Below are 20341 nucleotides of genomic sequence, written 5' to 3'. Positions count from 1 at the left end.
GGGGCCTACAGGAAAGCAGGAGAGGGACTCTTTGTCAGGGGGGTGTAGTGATAGGACAAGGAGTAATGCTTTTAAACTAAAAGAGGGTAGATTTAGATTAGATATTCCAAAGAAATTCTTCACTCAGAGGGTGGTGAGGCAATGGAACAGGTTGCCCAGAGAAGTTGCAGATGCCCCATCCCTGGAAGCATTTAAGGCCAGGCTGGATGGTCCTCTGGGCAACCTGGTCTAATGGCGCCCATGGCAGGGGGGTTGGAATTAGATGATCTTTAAGGTCCTTTCCAACCTAAACCATTCTTTCATCCTATGATTCTAGAAACCAGATAATCCTACCACTCTCGTTATTTAACACTCAGTTTAGGCACACACACAATGCATCAATCCCATTCATCTCCACTACTGTTTGTTATTGACTCAACTCCAATTAGTGGATATTTCCATTCAATCTCAGGGCGGTTCAGCCCTGATCTGCCAACTCCCTCCATTACAGGTCAATCAATTCTCTTGATACATGCATTAGGTGAAGGACTGTTTGAGTCACAGGGAAGATGGCTCACCCTAAAACTTGATGGTGTAAGACTGATCATCACTGATCAGTAGTCAACCGCTGTTTTGGTTATCTTTTATTCATGGTTATTTCCTCATCTCCATGTCAACAAGCATTTCTTTGTGCTATTAATTACACCTCCTGTTGCTGAAGTAGTGGAAACAGATAGTTAATTGCCTTAGTGAGTATCCTGCTCAGGTTAATTCCGTAAGACTACTCATTTTTACACAATGGAAACTCCTCTAGACACTACCTACATTAGCTGCAAACAATGGTCTTTAATCTTCAGGGCACTCAAATGTGCTCTGCTACCTAAAGGTACTGGCTAAAGCCAAGTATCTAAATCCTTACTAACCCTGCTCTCTGCCTCTTTTACCAAAATATGTCATCCTGTGAATTAGAACTCATTGAAAATGATGGTGGTATAGCTTACATCTCCAGAAATCTTAACTAATAAACCCTTTGCACACACCATCATATTAGGAGTTGCAGCAAAAAGAAAAGCACCCATTCAGTTTCACTGTGTTCAATGAAATGAACTATGACTTCTCAACATGGACCACCACAAGGAGATTTCAGGTGAGAATATATAAGGCTTCTTGTAGCTGCCTCAATCAGATCTTATGAGTCTTGAAAGTGTTATACTAGCACCTTGTTTCAAAGAGACTACTAAGGCTCTTATGAGATGCTACTCAAAACTGACAGCAGTGGCAGCATAAGGCCTTGAAAAACTGAAGGTAAATAGAAAAGAAAGCTCTTCAAGAGTTAAACTTTTAAAGGATTTTTTTCTAAACATAAATATCCTAAGTTACTGGAAATAGGACTAGAATGAGGCCCATAAATCTCAATATGTCAAAGCTAGCACTAGAGGCCAACACAGGCCTTCAGTCTTGCATTCTATATCCTGGATTCCACACATTTCAGGCTTTCGGCAATGCTTAAACTGTAGGTAAATTTCATTCGTCTATTTCTGGCCCTAAAAATGCATGGGTAACCCTTTACTTGCCAACCTGCTCCTGAAGTCTCTAATGTCAATGAAAGGCTTTGTTATGAACTTCAACAGAATCTGATTTCAGGAGAGTTAAAGCATGAATGAAGTACTTCCTCCAAGCAAAAATTTAAGAAATGACTTAAAGATCCAAATAACAGTTTATTCTGGTTTTGCTAGACAAGGTATGCCTAATATGCTGAAATAAAAAATCACGCAGAGGTACTCAAGATAGCTATAGAACTGAGCTGGGAGTTGGATGTGGCTGCACAGTTTTGGTGTTTGAGTTCAAGAACTGCACAAATGTTGGAACAATGTCAGGCTGAGACATTTGCAGACAAACTTACCAACTAAAAATATTTTGTGGGTGTTTTTTTTTTTTTGCTAACATAGAATGCACTAAATTCCTTCCATGTTTGCAGAAAAGCTGCTTTCCAGCCTTCCATAAGATGACCAAATTAAAACATGCTGGGCCCATTCAATACTAGAATTTGCCAGTTATATTTCTAATAGCTCTCACTACTAGAAGTGCCGAATGCTGATCTGAAATATTTGGCCTAATTATCTACTACCAAAAAAAACAACAACAACAGCAACAACAACAGCAAAAGCAGTGTCACCGAGTCATTTCAACCAGCTTTTTGAAATGGCTTATCAGAATTTCAGCATCTTTTCTAACAAATTATAAAGGAAGACTTAAATAGTTATTGGCACTAAACTACACAAAACTGAGGAGAAACTCTTAGGAAACCTAATGCATTTAGTAATTAGCCTCATATACCTTGAAGCCTGAGATCCTTACAAACTTTTAACCTTCACTCCGTTTGCCTTATAAGAAGAAAAATACATGATATAATTTCTTTTAAACACAATAACATGAGCAAGAGAGATGTTAGCATTTCTAGAAATTAAACCTGGTACTTCCAACGTTGTGCATTACACGTATTTTGTTAGCCCTGGAGGCCAAGAAAGAACTTTCTTATACTCCCAGGCTGCTGTAGCTTTATGCAGCAAATACCTAGCGACCAGCCTTGTAGAATACTTCAATTCCCATGTCTCTGTACACAGTGGGATTTTACACAAGCTCTGAAAATCATGGTGGTTTTCCAGATAGAATTTAATTAATTGATTTATTTTATGAAGCTTTTATATATTGAACCCTAGCATTCATTGCCAGTGGAGCTCATCGGGGATGCTGATGAGGCTTCCACAAGCAGCTGGTCAATGAGCAATGCACAATGCATGATGCATTGTTGGCCTACCCTCACTCAAGGAACATCTCACATAGATCATAGCTGCTTGCAGGCACTGCAGACTCCATCTTAAAGGACTGGTGCAAAGACTTGTTTCAATACTCTCCCTGAAATGGAGTTTAAAATGCTTTGGAAAACTAGGCTGGGAGAGTTGTTGCTGCCATAAGCAAATGCAGCAATTTACAGAAGACATTAAACACTAAAAGAAGAGGAAAAAAACAACACTGAAGATCAGAGACAGAAATTATTTCCTACATGCATTGCTAGGGTTAAAAGATCTGCAAGTCACCTTCTGAGTACATATTCTGATTATTCGTCTCCTGTACTCTAACTTTCCCAAAGAAAGATCATTTCTAAATAGCATGCTTCAATATTTATCAAAAAAAAATGTAACTTTATAAGCAGCAAAATGCTTTGTAAAATACCTCTTTCTCCATACACAAAACCAGACATAAATCTGATATATCTGAACACTTTTCAGTGGTTGACCTGCTCAGAGTTTGGTAGAGTTCGGAACAAAATACTGGATGGAACACTTCTTGTAAATTCTTAATTAAATGGAAGTGCATTGGGGATCTTATCAATGTACATTAATACCTGAACTGAGGGAGCAAATAGGACAGAGCCTGGGTCATTTCAGTGGTGACAGGGGACAGGACAAGAGGCAGTGGGCACAAACTGAAACACTGAAACACGAAGAGATTCCAACTGAATATCAGGATTATATTTTTTTTTTTTGATTTTTTTTTTAACCGTGAAGGTGACCAAGCTTGTCCAGAGAGATTGTGGAATCTCCCATCTTGGAGATATTCAAAAGGTGTCTGGACATGGTCCTGGGCAGCCTGCTCTATGTGGCCCTGGTTATTTTTAAACACAGAATTTGGTATACTACTGTATATCAAAGAGAAGATTTCTTCTGCTGGAAAAATCTTGTTTTCGATATTTGTGTATCAGCTAAACATTTGGAAAGATTCAATACAATTACAAACTGATTAATTTAGTCCTGTAAGAGTCACAAAATACATACTGCATATTAAAAACAAACAGTGAAGCAGTTTACATATTTACTATGGATTTCTGGACTTCTTTAGTCCTCAGTTACCCTTCTAATACAAAGTTGTGATTTCACCTTCTTTACAAGAAATCACTGTTCTTGTTCCTTGTGAGGCTTGCACACTAACAGAAACCATGTGCTGCACTTAGGCATGGTCACCATCAAATAGTTTGACATATCCAGTTGGGTTTGAGCTGAAGCAGCTCATTTGTGTCCACAAGGCCACAGAGATGTTCTGGCATGTTGGCTGATATTACAATCAAATCCCAGAGAAACAAGCAAATTTTTTATTATACCAAAACTGGAGGTAGGAAGAGGGAGAAGAGGAAAGTAAGGGAAGTGGGTATGTTCTGCTAGAGGAATTGGAACACACAGAACTTCAGACCATGAAAGCAAGACCAGAAAAAGCTGGTCACAAATTTTAGCTACAGCATTATTGAAAGGTTTCGGTTGACTTATACAGAGATAGCAGATGGTAAGCAAGCACTGCAACTTCTGTATTTCTCAACAGAACAACACTTCAGAAAGAATATGTTTTAAAATACCTCACTGTCAAAGATTACTACATTCATAAAAGCATTGTGCAGAAATTTAATACAAAAGCATTATACTAAATTTGAAGAGCAAATTAACTCAGAGCTTCTTCTCCTACCTTAAGTGGAAATCATAAATAATCATCAAAAATTTATAAAACATTCCACCACAGATACCTTTTAAAAATGTCTCATGTAGTAATGTAGGAATTCTGCTCCCCTATCATCTTAACTTACAGCAGCAAAAAATGACAGCTTATGACCTACAGGTTAGAATTTTCTGAATAGTACTTTTTTCATGTAAAAACCAAGTATCCAAAGGCATTTAATAATCTTCAAAACCACATTTTTTAAATCAGCATGATTCCATAATTTCTTGGACAGTTATATATCAGGATATCAGGAAGAACTCCCTGATAATCATCCTGAGAGTTTAATTTTTGATCTGAGGTCCTACAGCACCATGTCAAGAGCAGAAGTGCTGGGAAAACCACTTCAAAAACTATTCAAAAGTCTTCAAACAGTATTGCCATACAATATTCAACAGCTTACCATGCTGGGAGGGATTCCTGTTTATGACCTCTAATTTCTCATGGAAGCCAGGGCTCCTGCCAGGCTCTTCCACACCCACATTAAGGCTGGTGAAACCATTTACTTGATCTGTGTCCCTGGTGACAGTGTTAATGCGGGTTGGGATAGGTTCAAATGTAGGGTCTAATTCCAAGATCAGCCTGTTCAGCTGTTCAATAGACTGATCAATATCCAAAGTTGGAGAAGCTGGCAAGTCCCCTGCATTCACTCTGAGATCCAGGCTATTTGCATCCCTCTGTGACACCGGCCCCAACTTAAAACTCTCATTGTTAGCATGTTCTGCAGCTCCGGCAACACCTGGTATACTTCCTAGCCCCCTCTGCACAGCATCTCTACTACTGGAGCCATGTGTTGGTGTGCCTGGAACTCGGGACTGGCTCTGGACACTGCCTGAATTCTCCACAGTGTTATGAATGCCAACCCGCATTTCATTCTCTGGGACAAAACCATATTGGTGAGCAGTGACCATCTGCTGCTGGCGAACCCAGGTCTGAGTAGAATAGTTACTTGGGCCATAGGCTTGAGGCTGGGGTGAAACTGAAGGATTCCTTTGCAATTGCTGAGTTGACTTTGGCTCAGTGCTTCCAAATGATCTCTCATAGAGGGGATCCACACCAATTCCCAGGTCTGGGGCAATAACACCATGATGGTCCTCTCCAGTGTTACTTCCAAAGCCATCTGAGAGAAGGGAGTTCTGACTGCTCTTGTGGCAACTCAAATTCCCTAGGTGGGTAGATTGCTGCCCTTCTGATGAAGACAAAGTCCCAATGCTGTCCACACTGTGAAGATCATGATTAGGCATTTCGTCATCCAAAATATCAGTCTCCCTGTCCTTCAGTTTGGTGTTTCCATTCACATGAACCTGAGCTGGCACTATGTGGCGAGTCCCATTGTACTTGCTTCCAGCATCAGTCATATCTTTGGTGTTGCTGACAGAATCCTCCAAACCAAAGCCACTAAGTAGCTGGTCCAGTTCTGCCTTCTCTTGTGGGCTCAGTCCCCGTTTGACGCCTGGCACGAGGCGCTCCTCAGTTTTGTCTGTCCTGATGGAAGCTGTTGAGTGTCCTGAATCGCTGCTGACAGACAGAGTATGATCACTGTGATCAGGACTGCTTGTCACAGGAACACCCTGAGCAACACCAGGGATGCTGCTGTCTGAAGAGCTCTTCTTTCTTACTTTTGCATATAGACTGCCATCAATAGGACCTTGGGTATGCAGCACTGTGAAGAGATAAGTAAGAAAAGAAGAGAGAGAAAAAGACAAGGCATTATATAAGAGCTTGTAAGGTACATTATGTCATACCACACTCAGAAGTACTGCTAATACTAATGGTATTGTTTCTGCAAAACTAAATTGGCTCTACAAATTCAGTAGCAACCAATAGCATTGTCTTCTTTCATTTTTTCCATTTACATTTCAGTTTATAACAAAGTTCTTGATGAAAATGTAACAAGCCATTCATCCATATTCTGGATGGTGAAATGCTTGTGATCTTACCAGGCCAAGAGGAAATGATGTTCTCTCTTACACTGTTTTATGTCTCTACAAAATCTTCAAACTAATTTGAAGAACTGCCAGAACTTTGAGAGGCAGCTACCATGCACTCCATTCAGAGCAAGAATCATGCAATCACCGGTTCATTCATTTACATTTGATAGTCTAAATACACTATGAAAAATCATTTACTCTTTTTCTTGGTGGTACAAGGAAAAAACAGGATTTCAGTCAGAGCTGCAGTCCTTAGAATATACATAAGACCTCTTCACAGAGGCATGCGTAAGCCTATATCTGTCAGACTATAAAATCTATATACATGTGGAGGTTGTGGTACGCACTTCATGTTTCCGATTTTAATTAGTGAGGCCATATTCCCTCAAGAATCAGAATGTAACGCCTTTCTCAACAATGACGGGAAGAACCTAACATTATATCTGATCTCTGAGGTACCTGCTCCTCTAAAGTTTATGAATAGCAGCTCATAACAAAAAAGGGCTAGAACTTTCTTTTCTGTTTAGAACATCTTAGGAAAATATAGCAATTTTACAGAAAAATGCATCTACTTGGTTTACTAAGATAGATGTTGAGAACAGATAAATTCCTCCTTCCAATTACATATGCACAATTAGCACAGTTCAGTGACATTGGTTATGCACAGAAGAACTGGGTGAGCCAGGCTTCACCTTCTTACAGGGCTAATGAAATCAACTGGAAGGCTTCATTGGCTTCACTGAAGTAACCACTGAAATGGCTTTTGATCCTAGGACTGACATCCATGATCCCCCCTGCTTGCTATCTACAGGAACTTGTCCCATATTCTTCAATCTTTCACGCTGCAGCCACCATTCCTCATTACAGTGTAATACATCTTAATAATTTTTCAATAAGCCACAAAAAAAATGAATGCAAAACATACAGCAAGAAAGTCAAGAGCATCACAAATTAGAGATTAAACTTTCAGTCTCTGGACAAACAGCCTAGGTACAGACAGTCTGGACTGTCTGCGTGCTTTATCATATATGTAATATTTTAGACATTATACTTTACCGCAAGCAGGATTAGCAAACATATACAATAACATATATGAAATACATACAAAATGGGTAATAAAAATTGTTGAGAAAATTTTTTTTTGTCTCCCAGAAAAAAAACAAACTTGACAAATGTTTATATACAGTAAGTTAAAAAAAAAAAAAAAAAACCATAATCCATAGTGTGAGAACAATCTCTTCCATGTTATTTCAGTACTACCAACACTGGCAATAGATAAAACCACAGAACAATGAATAGCGATTTCCCTCTGGAACATTTTAAAAGCTCAAGAGTTTATTTGAATCCACCTTTTTATCTAAACCATTTTTTCTCACCTCTGACTGTCAGGGTTTTTTAAAATGTCATCTTGACATCATAAACCAAAGAAATTAAATTAAGTCCCAGGAGGCATATTCTTACAATGTATGGAGTAATCCTTTATCAGATTTGCTTTTCCATCTTCCACACACATCACAAAGCTTAATTCAACCTCAGGTAGAGTATGGCTACTGGACTTTTCCTCTATGATGAAAATGAACACAATTCTATTTCTTACAAAAACCTTTAAGAGTAAATATTTCTAGTCAAGAAAGCAAAATGAGTGGTTCTACTTCCAAAGGTTTTTTCAATGCTCATTTACAAAAGCATTTATATCAAGCAGAAGTTTCTGAAGAACTTTTTCCTACCCATAATTTGAGAATTGTTTGATAAAAAGAAAAACAGACCATTGCAACTTAGGAACAGACAGGTTTTTGTCAAAGGTAACCAACAGCTTAGTCTACATCTGTGGCAGCTGCAGAATCAAAAGATTCACAGAGAAACCAATGCATCAACTCTAACACACATTTTCAAAATATACTTAAAATTGCACCAGAGTAATTTTGACATTTTCTATGGGCAGAGTCTTCAAACAGTTTAAACACTTATACATTGGAGGTTATAAGATAGGTTTAATAGATTTTAGCCAATAATTAAAGGACAATTTTTTTACTTTTTAAGGACTAGGTACTATGACTTGCCTATTGTTGATTTTAAAATTAGCACATCCAAAAGACCAAAAATATTCCTTTACAGAACAAGTCATCAGGGTAAGGGAAAAAGAAAGCAATTCCCCTTGCAATTGAATTTGTCTACAGGTGAAAGTAGAAGCTTGCTAAATTTATGATATATTGTGTAAATCCCACACTGAGAAGAGCCGCTATGCATGGGGCCAAATGTCTGTGAACAGGTATTTTAAAACAGTATTTATGAAAAAAAATACTGTACCTAAGGAAAAGACAGACAATTGACAATTTCTCAGCCACTTTCATGCTGTGATTTCTCATAAATTCTCACTGCTGCTAGGACAATGAAGTAATCATGGAGCTTCAGCATGAAAGGACAGAAAAACTTTCATACAGAATTATTTAATACAGTTACCACAATAAATTGCAAAAATTAAATAAGCAAACAAACCGGCAAGAGTAACTATTAGGTGGCATTTATTTTTCTATGCAGTTAGTTTTGAGTTTAAAAAAAACAGAAAACACATAACACTGCTTAGATTTGAATACTTGAATATCCTGACACAAAATAGACTTGAAGAGGTTACAGATTTGAACTAGGATATGGTAACATAAATATAGGACTAGTACTCTTCCAAGAAATCTTCTTGACTTTTCAATTATCCAAAGCTAGGCTGTAAATCCTTCACACATGCTAGCCAGCCATAAATACCTCACTCCAGATGAATCATTTGAGCACACACATTTGGTTCCCCATACAGAAATGTTACATACAAAATCTTTCAACTTCTCAAGTACAATCAGAGAACCTAGGAAAGTGATAAAAAACCCTTCTGCATGTGCCTTCATTTGCCCTTCCAGTATCATTACACAGCGCCACAGCACAGCAACAAAAGTCCAGATGAGAAGATGGCCAGACTGCCAGTGGACTGTTAATCTGAAGGTCAAACACATAACATAAATATACTATATAATGAGCTATATATTTTATATATATTCTTTATATATATTCTTTTTTCTCAGCCTCTCCTAAAAAAGAGGTTGAAAAAGTTGGGGTTATTTAGCCTAGAGAAGAGAAGACTCCAGGAAGACATTTTAACGTCTTTCCAATATTTAAAGGGGGCATATGGGAAACATGGGAAGGGACTCTTTATCAGGGAGTACAGTGACAGGACAAGGGGTAACGGTTTTCAACCAAAAAAGGGTAGGTTTAGATTTGGTATAAGAAAGAAATTATTCACAGTGAGGGTCGTGAGGCACTGGAACATGCTGCCCAGAGAAGCTGTGGATGCCCCATCCCTGGAAGAGTTCAAGGTCAGGCTGGATGGGGCTTTGGGCAACCTGGTCTGGTGGGAGGTGTCCCTGCCCATGGCAATGGGGTTGCAACTGGATAATCTTTAAGGTCTCTTCCAACCCAAAACATTCTGTGATTCTATGATATTTGTTCATAAGACCAGGACAAACTATTCAAATACTATAACCTTCAAAATACAAGGTATTTAATAACACCTTAACTTTATATCTTATCTTTTGCTCAACCGTAATTTTGGAATACCTCCGCACTAGGACTTTCCAGCTTTGCTTTACTCTGGCCTTTGTGCATGTTTTTCCCCATAAAGTGGTACCCAACTTAATTGCAAATGTGAAGCTTCATATGTAGTGAATATTTTTGGACCAAAGAAAATTAGAAATTATACTGGCAAAGCATAAATTTATTCTGTGCACCTTGATAAATAATGGCACTGCAGAGGCCTTATGTATTCAGTACCTCTTCTCAATGCACAACTCAGTCCCTACTCTCATTTTTCCCAAGGAAGTACCACTCTGTAAAACATGAGAGTAACGCAGCTGTCAAAAAAACATGGGAAGTTCACAAGGGTGGAGACCTAAGTAATGCTGGAATTTAGTTAAACAAATTGAAGGGGCCCACTTTCTTTCAGTCTGACTTCTCTTCCCAGGAGGTGCTCCAACACACTGAATTGCCCAGGCTGAAGTCTGGCAAAATTCACACACTGAATCTGAAACACACAGACACACCAGTGTCAGGAGCCCCCTTATAAATAGCCTCAAAGCAAAGGCTATGTGAGTATTTTCACTCCCATACCTTATACACAAAGAGCAACTTACATAAAAATTAGAAGCTGAAATACCAACACATACCCAATTCAGTGGCTTACATCCAAGTCCGTGTTTCCTGGCAATGCCCTTCTTGAAATCCAAATACCTGAAGGCAGACTTGTGAGTAAAAAGACATTTCAGTCTTCCAGCCCAGCTTGTCCCCCCAGCTATCCCCTGTCTATTCACCACTTGTGAACACACAGACAAATGCAAGCCACCTATGTAAACACATATACCACAAATTCAACAAGAGCCATTCTGACCCAGTCCACTTGAACATAAAGAAGGTTGTAAATATACAAACCTTTGCACACTGTTCCATTGTTCATGTTGCAGCAGGAAATATTACAGGAGATTTGGATTTGTTTTTTCAATCTCACAAATAAATGTTTCTCTCTTCAGGCAAATATGGACAAGTCCAGAGTTGCATTCCTCCCAAGTTAAATCTTTTTCTGTGCATTTGTCTTTTCCTTTCTCCCTCCCTAACAAACACAGGCCCTCATGCCTTGCAAACTCTTCCCATACAGTTCCTCTAAAATTAATACAGAAATACATGTGGTCTGTATTTCCAGCTCTTGAACTACAACAACACTTCTTACCTCTTTACTAGGCACATTCATGAACTTTCTGCAATAATCAATCAACAGCTCATTTAAATCAACTAATACTCTCTAAGCAACTGTATACTGAGGAAATACAAGAGTTAAGGAAAACACTTCAGCTTAAAAAGGCAAGAAATGTCTCTACTCCTGCTGTTTGAGCTGCAGCTCCTGTTCCTGCTCTTGGAGGTAAATAAATGGTCTTGCTAAAGAAGCATGAGACTTCTATCAGGAGAAAAAGCAAATGAAAATGTAAACACAAGGGACGAGCAGGAGGGGACAATCAGGTTCAATGAAATCTGAACTCCCGGAGGCAAAGAGGAATACAAATGCCTTGACTGAAAAGGTAATTCAGTATACAAGCTATTTCCTTACACTGGTCCTTTTCTCAGTCTGTTTGAATATCCAGTGAAGCCAAGCGGGTTTCAATTTTCAAACCATTTAGCCACACACTCATGATTGCCTTTTTTCTGGAACATGCAGCCTTTAGAAAACATTGTTCTTCTGTATTGAACAATCAGGTCAGCCACTTGCATCACTGAAGTCTTCAAAAATTGTGCGTTATTGGAGTTCTCAGATAAGAAAAACTTTCTGGAAGTCCTGTGGTGATTGTGCTTATTTTTATGTAGCAGCTGCTGCTCTCAAGCTCCCACACACTGGCAGGCATTGACTCCTTCTCTGTCTCTGGAATGAATCAGCTCAAACTAGGGGGAGCAAGCCTGTTAGTTACTCCTTTAATAACAGCTGTATCTCACCACATGGCAGCCCACAAACTTTGGCTCTAAATATTCAGAATGTGTGCATGCATCGCCAAAAGACAGCCATGCCCCTAGACAACATTCAATTTTTGTTTAAGGGACTTTCAATTCTTTAATGACTTCTCACTTGAACAAAGGATAAAAGTAGCTCTCATATTGACAAAATACATCTACCTATTCATTGATTATGAGAGAGTTAGAAGTTAAGTTCAAACCCAATTCAAAAAGCACTTGCTTTCCTGTTCATGTGTTGCTGTTCTTACAAATCTGTAAATGGCTGCACATTAAATCAGTCAGGAATCCGATAAAAGACACAAACCATACACACAAGCTATGCAGACAGTACTCTTTGAAAAACAGAGAACTGGCTCTCTGCTCCTGGATTACTAGTAGGACAATACAGAATCACTGAAAACTTCCAAAATTTGCCTCAAAAATGTGAAAAGAAACAAAAAAGACATATTCAAAACTCAATATAAATTGATTAGTCTCATATAAGATGCAACTTCTGTTTTGGTCTCACTACATTTTGGTTCACTGTGAGAAAAGAACAAACAAAAATACAATACTACTCCTTTGTCCAATTGCAGGCCCTTTCTGCTCTTTTGGAAGCCTACAGTTCGTGTGCTGGTGATTTTAAACCATCAGCAGTCAGCAGGCCTGAACACAGACTGAGGTGCAACACTGACACGTGCTAGTTAGAGTAGCAGAAGAAACCTGAATCAGGTAACATCAGCTTTTAACAGATTAACCTCTCCTAGGGAGAATTTATTTGCAAATGATTAATTCAGACAGATCTGTAATGTTGCTTTAATTTTATTGTCCTACATAGATAGCCTTAGTGGTACTCCAGACAATCACAGCAAGAATGCTTTGGGAACTCAGGCAAGCTCTGAATAGCGTCTGTAATTGGAATTGTGTGACAGTATTTTTGTAATGGAGGGGCTGCAGGGGTGATTTCTCTTACAAGAGACCAGGAGCTGCCCCAAGTCTGACTACAACCAGTTCCAGCAAACTCCAAAAGGGACATGCTAAAGGACAAAGCTGAGCCGATGAGCAACACTGATTACACCTCTGTGATAGCATATTTAAGAAAGAGTAAAACAAAAACAAAAACAAAAAACACTGCAGGTGGAAGAGAGGAAAGAAAATCAGGTGAGAAACAACTCTGCAAACACCAGGGGCAGAGAAGAAGGAATGGGAGGAGGTGCTTCAGATGCTGGAGCAGAGATTCCCCTGCAGACTGTGGAGAAGACTATGGTGACACAGGTTTTCCCCCTGCAGCACATGGAGAACCACAGTAAAGCAGATATCCACACTGCAGCCTATGGAAGACCCCATTCCAGAGTATTTGTTTATATCCTGAAGGAAGGTGCAGCCCCTACTCACACAGGAATAGGCTCCTGGCAGGAGCTGCAGCCCACGTAAGGCAGCACACACTGGAGCAGGTTTTCTGGCCGGAACTGTGGCCCATGGGCGGCCCACACTGGCAAATTCTGTTCCTGAAGAACGGCACTCCATGGAAAGTATCCATACTGGAACAGTTCTTGAAGAGCTATAGCCCATGGGAAGGACACACATTGGAACAGTTCGTGAAGGACTGTATCCCATGGGAGGGAGACCCCATGCTAAAGTAGGGGATAAGTGTGAGACAAAAGGAGTACCAGACACAAAGTGTTATGGGCTGTAATCCACATATCTCCCTATACCAGTCAGGGGAAGGAGGAAGTAGAAGAAGGGACTGAAGTTGAGCCTGGGAAGAAAATGTGTGTGAGTGGGTGGGTGTTCTAACTGTTCTTGGTTCATAAGCTTTCATCTGGAAATCATCTAATCCATTTTTAGAGAGTTTTAAAGACAATTGTATTTTGAGGATAACACAATGGACTGGAGAAAAAAGAAAAAAGTATGAAGTCATTTTCTACCACTGTTTTTTCCTTCCCCTGACTATCCAAGACATCCAAGCAAATGTTGATGTTCATATGAGGATTCAATTTTAAAGAACTATTTTTCCAAAATGAAGTAGCAGTAAGTCAGTCATCAGGAAGCTGCTTGGTTTGCTATGTTTGCCCATCTTTAACAGAAAAATAAATGAGGATGAAGAAAATCAGAAAGAGGCAAGTACCATAAAAACCGCGACACTTTGAAAGGAAAACAGCCAAGAGGGTTGCTGTTAGCAAAATGCTAACAAGCAAGACCATCAGGCTCACATGAGGTCCTTAAAGCTTGAATCTTTTGAGAAGCAAAGGAGGGGCATCCAACACATTATAGAATCCTTATCATTAGCAAATCCTAGTGTATATTTCCCAGCCACTCACACAGGTCACATTTGGACTTTAATGATTTTACAAGTACTCTGGAGTTAGAAAAAACTGCTTCACAACTCACAGTTCTAGACCAAGACACACACAGAAAGCACAATGCACAAGGGTGTTCAGTGTACATATGCCTGGCTGCAGGGAGAGAGAGGGAACTTAATTGCTTCTCTTTCTGATCTTAGGTCACAGAATAAGCAAGCACAAAATCATAATTTGTACTGAAGTATTTTCAGTTCATTTGTTTGATTCATTCTTTCAATCTCTGCTGCTGCCATACTAACCCTACTGCAGGCAACTAAGGTGTTACAAGAAAATGATATCCAATACCTAAACCATAACGAGAATTATTTTTTCTTGCCTCCTGAAGCTAACAGGTAAGACGTCTCACTGTCTTCGCAAGAGAAAAGCAGAGCTGTTCAGGAAGCAGCTGCAGGGAGGGAACACACAACTGTGGCAGAGGTTTGCCTTTCAGGACTCTTTATTCAACCTTTTAAGCAGATTGTAAAATTGGATTAAGAAGAGCTTCTTCCTGAGGTTGTATGTGCATGGTATGAGATACTGATTCTGGCATTAATGTTTAATTTAATGACGTTAATAACAATAGACTGTAGTTGACCTGACTAAGAAATAGGCAGATGTGAGAAGGTAAGTGCAAGTCTGCTCAGGAACCAAAGTAAGCTGGGCAAGAAACACTTGCATGAAAAAGCAGTGTTATGTGGCCCTGAGATAACAGCTGTTAGATGATATGTAAAGAACATAGGAAGGGGAAGAGAGAACATCACCCATAGTCACATGTGTTATCTTCCTCCTAGTTTCTGATTATCCGAATCCTTCTGTGCTGAAGAGAGGCCCTTTGCACAGTTTTATAAAAATAGAACTGCAAAAGATAGCTGAATGTATACCAGATGTATACCAGAAACACCTATTAAACCACTTAAATTTTACCCTCTGTTCTTTGTGTCTAAATGTGTAATTACTGCCTTGACAAATGGCTAGTAAATAACATTCTTGGTATAACAGCACTGCCTATTATCAAGATATGATAAAAATTAATTGGAGGACATAACAAAAACATTTTTAAAAGCAAGTAATTGGCTCTGCAGTAGCTTTGAAATTACTTGAGGTGGGCAACCTGTGCTTCAAATAAAGCCATGCAATTTTAAAAATACTGATATCAGAGTGAGGAGGATGAGAGGGTGGGTGTGTCCAAGAAACCTTCACAGAATGAAAGGCAGAAAAGTTACTGGAGTACGTACAAGTAGGATTTGAAAAAAAAATTGAGGACAAAGGAGTTCATAGGAAAGAGAAAGTATAGGCAATGAGAGGCAGGAGGCTAATGGAGAAAAACAGGGGCCTAGGGAACCTGCGGAATCCTTCTTCTAATCTGTTCTTGTTTTCAGACATTAAGACTTCCAAATTTATATATTTATTTTTTAATCTTAGCTATAACAAGCCTTCTCTGGCACTTAGAATCGTTTTGGGCTTTTTGTTTTCATTTGAGACAAATTTAACTAAAGCAGAACATACAAATTGTATCTAACAAAATCAGTGTAAGTAAAATGCACGCAACTCCTCATTTCAGACACTGACTTACTGATAAGCTTACCATTTGGGTAAAACCAAAAATATTTTTAGTGCACACAGAGCTTGACGAAACAAGTCAAGCTTGCTTGCTCAGCCTAGCACTTAAGTAAATATGCAAGACTTTCAAAAAGGTGTTCAGGATGCCTCATGAGGCACTCAAAGAAAATAAGTCACTTTGAATCAGTAAGTCCTTTGAAAGTCCAGCCCTTGACTGCATATAACTGTCATCTCCTAACTGACCTATTCAAAGTACTACAACTTTTTGTGTTGTTTTCAAAAATTACATAAAACAAACAAACAAACAATAAATAAAATATGGACATAAGAGATTATAGACTGGAACGATCTTAGTTAATAAAGCACAATCTTAAAAACACCTGCATGAACTTGCACTCATTCCCTAACATATGGAGGAAAAGAATATTTAATCCACATATTTCTGTACTGGTTTAATCAATGCTCTAATAAAGGAGGATCAAAGGGAGAATTACAGTGTATCTATTACGGCACAAGTGGAAATGAAACCTTGCAATCCTGTGTTTATATTCAACATTACTGGCATACAAAACAAACCACTTTATATTAATTTATCTCCAACTTATTGCTGGTGTTTATTCAGTTTACATAGCAAGGTTTTGGTAGCCAGGGGCTGCAGGGGTAGCCTCTGTGAAAAGAATCCAGAAGCTGTCCCATGTTAAATAAGGCCTATTTTCAGCCGGCTCCAAAGGGACCTGCCCAGAGCTGAGCCAAACAAGCGATGTTGTCTGTGCCTCTGTGAAAGCATATTTAACAAAAGGAAAAAACATACAAAAATAAAATTAAAATTAAAAACTGCTGCACAACAGCAGCTGGGAGAGTGACGAGGGAGAAACAGCTTTGCAGACACCAAGGTCAGTGAAGAAGGAGAGGGAGGAGGTGCTCCAGGCGCCAGAGCTGAAGTTCCCCTGCGGCCTGTGGAGAGGCCCCTGGTGGAGCAGGCTGCCCCCTGCAGCCCTTGGGTCCCACATGGAGCAGATCTCCACGCTGCAGCCCGTGGAGGAGCCCATAGTGGAGCACGTAGATGTGACACAAAGAACGCTGTGGCCTATGAAGAGCCCCCGCTGGAGCAGACTCTGACCAAGAGCTGCAGCCCATGAAGAGGAGCCCACACAGGAGCAGGGGATCTGGCAGGAGCTGCCACCTTTGGGGGACACATGTTGGAGCAGTCTGCTCCTGAAGGATGGACCCCGTGGTACAGGCCTATACTGGAGAAGTTTGAAGAGCCTTTGGGAAGCCCATGTAGGACTAATTCTGGAAGGACTGTATCCCATGGGAGGGACCCCCTGTGGAGCAGGAGCAGAGAGTGACTGTGAAGGAGTGGCAGAGATTAAGTGTTACAGACTGACTGCAATCCCCATTCCCTGTTCCCCTGCACTGCTTGGAGGGGGGAACATAGAAGAGGGTGGATGGGGGAAAGGTGTTTTTAGTTTGCTTTTAGTTCTCATTCCTCTCCTTTTGAGGAGGGGGAGAGAGAGAGCGGTTGTGGTGGAGTTCAGCTGCCCAGCTGTGTAGAACCACCACAGTCTCATGATTAAGAAGAATAACCAAATTTAAAATAATAAATAATAACAATCCAAAGACGAAAATACAAAACGATAAGAAATAGAAGACATAAGCTTCCTCAAAGAAAAACAAAGGCAAACACTCCAAAGCATTTCAGATTTTGTTTCAAGATGCCAGCATTTTATAGGGTAAATTTTTCTATTTTCTAGAAATGTTTTTATTTGCACTGTCAAACAGGAAAGAAGGGAAATCGTTGTAGGACACCTTGTTATCCCCACCTTCTAACACATCTCTCTTTGTCTCAAAGAATACCGCATCCAGCTGGTGACTAAAAGCTGGAATTACCTTTTATTCACTAACAATTTATTCTTCAGCTTCGCTCACCACAAATGGCATCAAACCAGCTGTTTTCTTTGGTAGGCATCTGCATTCCTTTTAAGCTACCAAAGCCAAGCAATTTTGCCTCTGCCCATGAGTTTTGCAATCCTGAAAGGCCCCTCCGGCAAAACACGTTTAACTGCATGAGAGGGCACCTCCCTATTCAATAGCTATTTACTTTGGGTGAGAAGGAGAAAAAATTGCGATAAAAGTCAAACACCTCTTCTAGTCACATGACATGGGTGCATACCAGAATGTTGTTTATTGCCTACCTGGTGACACTTCTCAGATACTTTTTTTTATGAAAAGAAAATGAGCGGGAGCAGGTCAGTGTATAAACTGCTAGAAAATTTCTTATACAACAGTCCAGAGACATAGGAATTTGAATTCATTCTACTCTACCCTATTTAGCTTGAATTAAAAACATCCTTTTGTTTCCAAAATTGTTTCTTTTCTAATTAGCAAACATTATTAGCTAGCCAAGCCAGTTTGCTAGGGAACAAGCAGCAAGGTTCATAAGAGAAAGATGGTTTCAGTCTTGTAAAGACTTGCTGAAAGTCCTGCTCTTGTCATTTTAGCAATTTGTAACATGTGCTCATGTTCTTTTCTTTCCACAGACTGTAGAGTTGGCAGACAAAGACCACAGTGGGATCTAGCAGTCATTAGCAGAAGTGAAATGTCTTAAAATGGAATACTGAACAAGAATTTGGTACACTCTTGTTGTCAATCCACTGAATTCAGTTAAACAAAATAACATTTTAGACAATTATAACCCCTTTGCTCCTATCAGTTTTATTTATTAAAACAATAAAAAGAACAAAAGCCAACACTGTATCTCAACAAACTGAATAGTAGACATAAATAGCATCCCAGTCACACACATCCCATGGTCATCACCTTAAAACAGAGTTGTTCCTTCATGGCAGATTCATTCTCTTTCTAGAATAACCTTAGTGTGCTATTAGGATACTGAGAATAAATCTGAGATAAAGCAGCTTTAGACACTGCAAAAGGAACCACAGCAGTCATCTTTCCTTCCAATTACTCATATTTCCTAGCAAAAGAAGTTTCTGCTCTTTGGCAATACATATAATTTTTATTTTAATGTATCTGATTTTATTTTCAGAACACCTCAAAGCCCAGGCTGTACTGGGATCTTCCTGTGGTTTCCACACAAACTAATGGTTCCTATCCAAAAGGGGAGTTGCATTTTCAGCAGATCTGAAGTGTTTGTTTTAACAATATCATCTCTTACCTACTATATAAATAATCCTGAAAATGTATTAATGTGAACTGAAAAAAAGTTCTCATTAATACATTTTATTAATGTATTATCGGGGGGGGGGGGGGGGGGGGGGGCGGGGAAGGGAGAGAAACAGGTGGCACAATACAGTGAGAATAGTAAGTGTAAAGCACATGAAAAGTTTTCCAGGGGGTAGGAGGTGGGAACACTTATTTCTTTCAACATTCTCTTCCCATAAAAATTACTTCATCCTTATTCACCACTACTTTCCCTCTCCCTTTGAATACCTCCAAAAATATCGCAAACAAACTCAATCCCCCAAAATCAGTTTAAATATAAAGGAGTGTATATGACCTTAGCAATCAAAATGAAGACAGACAGTGAAGTGTGGCTGAAAATATGTGAACTACAAAACTCCTGAAAAACATGATTATCAACAGGAATGAAAACACATTTAAATTTCTTGAAATAATAGAAGGTACTATTCATTTGTGACCACAGGTTGTATATCTTTGTCAATGCAGCAAATGAGAAACCTTCTGTAAATCTACAAATATCTACTTTATGGTACTTGCTGCCTTAACACTGCAAAAAAAGAGTACTCAGCACAATCAAAAATCATTTCTGTTCCTACCTGCCCACAAAATACATTTAAGACTTGATGAGTACCATGAGTTTAAAACCACAAGAAAACCAATGACAACTATCTCAGACTTCTACACAGCAGGAGGAAGATGTTTCAGTTCGTGGTTTCAAATCTTACACTCAACTGCAGGCATTTAAATCCACGTAACACAAGTCTCTGTGCAAATGTACTACTTGAGGAAGAAGTTTGATACAAACTCAGAATTAAAAACTAATAAAATCTTCAATTTATTATGGAGGACCATTAGTGCAACATATAACAGACAGTTCTCAAGTGATCTAACAGAAACAGCATTTATGAAAAGAAATTCAACTAATTTATTGCTTCCCAATCGTCAAAATTCCTGTACTGTTAAGAATAAGGGATAAGGAACTAATTCCAAAGAGCAAGCCGTCCATAGCCTGGCCATATTCAATGCAAGCATACTCAACTTTATTATCATCACAGGGTTTAAGGTCACTTAAAAGGCAATAGTTTCTGTCTGCAATACTGTATTACACTAATAAACTAAGATAGAATCATAGAATCATTAGGGTAGGAAAAGACCTCCAAGATCATCTGGTCCAACCATCAACCTACCACCAATGTCACCCACTAAACCATGTCCCTAAGCACCATGTCCAATCTTTCCTTAAACACCCCCAGGGACAGTGACTCC

At 39.2% G+C, this 20341-nt stretch overlaps 1 protein-coding gene across 6 annotated transcripts in view; it reads right to left on the bottom strand.

Annotated features, from left to right (window-relative positions):
• Positions 1-20341, bottom strand: part of TNS3 (tensin 3) — a 255871-nt gene that overhangs the window by 71574 nt on the left and 163956 nt on the right. For all 6 annotated transcript variants that reach the window (XM_035549809.2, XM_035549804.2, XM_035549805.2 and 3 more), the window contains one exon: positions 4928-6187. In XM_035549809.2, the coding sequence (XP_035405702.1) occupies positions 4928-6187 (1260 nt within the window). The remainder of the gene's footprint in view (positions 1-4927; positions 6188-20341) is intronic.

The sequence above is a fragment of the Cygnus atratus genome, chromosome 2 (assembly GCF_013377495.2).
Source record: "Cygnus atratus isolate AKBS03 ecotype Queensland, Australia chromosome 2, CAtr_DNAZoo_HiC_assembly, whole genome shotgun sequence".
Taxonomy (NCBI): Eukaryota; Metazoa; Chordata; class Aves; order Anseriformes; family Anatidae; genus Cygnus; species Cygnus atratus.
The sequence above is the reverse complement of the archived record's forward strand: the minus strand, read 5'-3'. Positions and strand labels throughout refer to the sequence as shown.